Source organism: Anarrhichthys ocellatus, unplaced genomic scaffold (genome assembly GCF_004355925.1).
Source record: "Anarrhichthys ocellatus isolate YVR2014 unplaced genomic scaffold, GSC_Weel_1.0 scaffold36, whole genome shotgun sequence".
Classification (NCBI taxonomy): domain Eukaryota; kingdom Metazoa; phylum Chordata; class Actinopteri; order Perciformes; family Anarhichadidae; genus Anarrhichthys; species Anarrhichthys ocellatus.
In genome coordinates, this window is record NW_022280066.1 from 2,972,858 (window position 1) to 2,977,253 (window position 4,396).

The 4,396-nt window shown below is 42.8% G+C and overlaps 1 protein-coding gene across 1 annotated transcript in view; it reads right to left on the reverse strand.

Moving 5' to 3' along the window:
- atp10d (ATPase phospholipid transporting 10D) overlaps positions 1–4,396 on the reverse strand; it is an 18,947-nt gene that overhangs the window by 8,423 nt on the left and 6,128 nt on the right. The window contains exons 4-8 of the mRNA XM_031866726.1: positions 3,099–3,303; positions 2,009–2,094; positions 1,573–1,679; positions 761–892; positions 352–475 (exon numbers count right to left, since the gene is read on the reverse strand). Coding sequence (XP_031722586.1) covers positions 352–475; positions 761–892; positions 1,573–1,679; positions 2,009–2,094; positions 3,099–3,303 — 654 coding nt within the window. The remainder of the gene's footprint in view (positions 1–351; positions 476–760; positions 893–1,572; positions 1,680–2,008; positions 2,095–3,098; positions 3,304–4,396) is intronic.

Here is a 4,396-nt window from a genome sequence, read left to right on the forward strand (position 1 = left end):
TCTGTGAAGTCACAAAGGACCGCTGTAAGAGTTACTTCATTTTTTTTGCTTCTCTTCATCAGTTTTGGCTTCTGTCCATTTCTGCACATGAAGTTGTTGTAAGCCCATAGTTGCTATCACTTCTTTTTTAGTTGGATTACTCTTATGAGATGTCAAATATGAAACCTTCAGATGTTTAATAAATGCATGACCCTCAATCCTACGTCTATATAATCCATTGAAGCAATCCAAAGATGTTTAAATGTCTTTGGTTAGCCCGCAAAAGAAAAAGTGTTGGATCTATAATTGCAGCTAATAAGAGACTTGAACAAGACTGCAACAATGCAATTGTTAACCTTGGACTGAAATGGTTAATCGTGTACCTGCAGCACAATGATCATGGTCCAGAAGACATAGAATCCAGCCAGGGCAGGAGACGTGTCCGTATCAACCTGAAAGACCGGGTCTTTGAGGTTCTTCAGCCAGAGGCCGTGACCTGAAACACACCAAGACACCAGAGCAGCTCAAGATTAAAGCTGGACATGGTTCACACAGGACGTGTGGAAATCTGGCAAGAAAACGCTTCGATAATAGACTACAAACAAGTGGTTACAGTGTGAACCCGGCATCAGCCTCTGGAGCGTTTACTGGCTCTCCGTCAGTGTCTTTTCGGTGACTGCTTTTCATGGCAATACTGGCTCTCAAGTGGTCTACATGTGCTTTCACATGCTCAGCCACACCCTGCAGTAATACTGCTGCTACTCTTGCTGCTGGTACTCACCTATGGCAGCAGTCAGACACATGATGATGAGCAGGAGCACACACCACAGGACGTCTGTGTTCAGACGCTTCTCCAGCTGGCTGCGCTTATACCTCGGCCCACTGTTGTTCATCATGGCTTTAGTCTCATGACCTAAGTCACACAGGAAGAGAAAAACAGTATACGTCCATGCTCACTTATGTAGACCGTTATACAGGAAGTATATCAGCAAACAAATCCCCACATATGATGAAAGACAATGAAGACTAAAGTCCACACTAGACCAGCATGGAGATCAGTGGACAGTAAAAACAAGAATCTGGAGAGGATTCCAGGGAGGAAGTCCTTCCACATCCGACCAACAGGTGGAGAGGGAAGTGGAAAACTCTCTGGCTTGACATCCACTCAAGAAGAGAGGATGCGATGATGAGGAACTCAAGCAGAGAAGACAAAGGGTGAGAGTGGACTGGAAAGTCCATCGAACAGATCAAACTACACAGAGGGAAGAGAATAACAAGCTCAGAGCTGCTTTTGAGGAGCTGATTAAAAAGTCAGGAAAAGATCAGATCAGCTGAGGCCGCTGGAAGTTAAGATGAATAAAAAAAGTCCTTCAATCAGAGGATCGACGGTTCGATCCCTGATCAGAGTGCACAAACAGTCCAGGTGGACATCTGTGGAGTAAAGTGAGTTCACATTCCCTCTGTGTTCTATCTTAAAGCTCGTTGAGAGGACACGTGTAGGCTTTCTGATATAGAAAACAAAGCACACGTTTCCAAAATGTGGTGTATTCCTCAAAGTGAAAAGTCACACAGTGACAGATGTTCTGCTCTTACCGGCGTAGACCACCATGCCCACCACAGTCTCAGTGTTGCGGATGGTGCAGCTCCTCAACAGGAGGTTGCCGTTATGGAGGCCGACTCGAACCCCACCGGGGTGCTCCCTGTGGAACAACGTGCACGCACGCGCACACACGCACACACGCACACGCACACACACAACAGGCCGGAGCTCAGACTCAGCTGCATAACATAATCCAGTTCTAGCCGCTGACAGGTCTATCTAGGAGACAGAGGTGGCCCTGCTGCATTGCTTTGTGGGAGACAAAGACAAAAGCAGGTGCTATTGACACAGTTTTCCTTCCATCAGCTTGTGATCACATCTTAATTGTCTCACTGTCTTCATGTATTAATAAGTCTTAATCCATATATCGAGGTCCCGGCAGTGTGCACTGACTACATGTGTTGGATGTTAGAATGGAAAGAGACTCACATGTAACCTCTAAACCTGCCGAGGTCGTTGTTGGGCTTCTCACACTCGACACGACAGTGGAAGCTCTCAGCGGTGAACTCCTCTCCCTGGAAAACACCCACAGATATCAGACAGGGACGGCAGAGCAGAGATGTGGAAGTATAACAGATAATCATGCTGCCAGTCGACACCACACTTTATTCTACGGCTGAGGAATATGTCAACTAGCTTTTCATTAGTTCTTTAATATGGAATACATATTTTTCTACTCAACTCTACTTAAAGAAAATAAAACGTATCTACTGCATGAAGTCATTAATACATTATAGAACTCACTTCCTGAAATACAGAGTAAATGAACATCTCCACCATAACAATACATCTGGTAAATACTTAAAAAATCTAAATAAACAGAATCAAAAATAAACAATCTCAATCATTAAGGACTTTGCAAGAAGGCCCACATATTCACTTAGAGACCAAATCTGCACAAGTTGTATGTATAACACTCAAATCCTCCATCCAAACTCAGTAGTACAGGAGGCCACCTGTGCTGGTTCTGGTCCTACAGAGGCTCGGGTGGAATCCTTCATAGCATTCTAAGAGCACACATTACACACAATCTACAGAATTCCTCCAGAAGGAGCTGCATCAGAGATGAGCTCCTGAACACCTCAAAACCAGAAGAGGTCCCGTCCTAAGGGGGACAGCAGTGGCCTGTCCTCCTCGGACCCCTCAACCATGTTCTTGCCTGTCCTGCAGGTTTCGCTGTTGAGGCCTTTTAATCAGAGCTTCAATAATGGATTTTTTCCAATGAAGTGAGAATATTATTTTTATTAAAGACAGTGAGATTTGGTAATGGTTTATTGCAACCAATCACTCTTTGTGGTATATCACGTGCATCGTGCTGTGGGTGTTTTCAGAGCTGATAAATTACATTTGTTGTAGAACATGAGATCTTTCCTTTCACCATTACTATTAATAGGCTGGTTAAATAGATTGCTCTTTGTTGTAAAATGGCATTGGCAACAAGAATTGTATTTGAAGAAACACTTTCTAATTGTAATGAAGTAAAATGAACAATATATAAGAAATCCACATGTATTATTACCTGCAATGGGAGGTCTGACACCACCTGCCTCTGTTTCAGGTTGGTTTCTCCATCCAGGTTGGCGGTGTCAATGTAACAAACCCCCCGTGGGTCAGAGGAGTACAGCAGCAGCATGTCAGCTGGGATGATGTCATTACAGGACAGACGGACAAAGTCTCCGACTCGCACATCCTTCCAGCACTGGTCAACGTAGGCTTTCTGCTCGCTGTGGACAGACACCGACGAGAACATGACTCAGCAGAATATCGCACTCTATGGAAACAGCCCAATCATGGCTAGATTTAGAGAGAATATAAATATTTATTTTGTGCAGAATGACAGTTATGCCATAAATCAATGGGGGAAAAAGGAAATACGCAAGTTGAATTTCTTTGATAATTTAATTTAAATGTCATGTGACTGTTGGTATTCAACTAGTGATCACACAGAGCAGCATACTTTTGTCCTAGGACTATGAAAGTGTGCATGAAGATGAGTGAGTATGAATGACCATTCCTATTATTTTACACTGTAGAACTTTTATTGGCTTTTGACCATGGAAGCCGTGTCAGCCTTTAACACTATAATGTACTGTATATGTCAACTGATAACTCCTGGTAGTATTTGCCATCAGGGAGTCCGAGTAAGAGAGAGAAAACACAGCCCTTTGTTGACAGGCATTATCGTCACATGCACTGATTACAATGCCTGGTTAATTATTACACTCACAGTCAAACACCCTTTACAGGCCGGGCAGGAGAATTACTGGAACTCCACCATTATGTACAATGTGAGGTTATGAGGTGATCCAAGATAAACGTTTTGATTGCAATCTAAATATAGTTTATTGATATAATGTTCTGCAAAAATGTTGTGTTTATTTCTATATAGACTGTTATTGTGCTTAATTGCACTTACAATTGATGTTTGAATGCCTAAATTAATACATTTTCAAAAATGTCCAATAATTCATTTTGGCTTTCTCCTTGACATCATAACTATTTGTGACAGTGTTGAGGTCGAGAACACCTAAACCCAGACCAAGTCATGACCAAGACTTGGAGGGGTTGAGGCCAAGTCAAAACCAAGGCAGGGTGAGACAGAGTCAAGACCAGACCAGTGTGAGTCTCAAACTGCATGATGAAATGTGGAATATGCAAATCATAGACACTTCTCAAATTAAGCTGAAAGATACACATTCCCAAAGTACCCACAGAAATATATACATATACATATACATTAAACTTACCCTGTGTGTGTGTGTGTGTGTATACACACACACACACACACACACACACACACACACACACACACACACA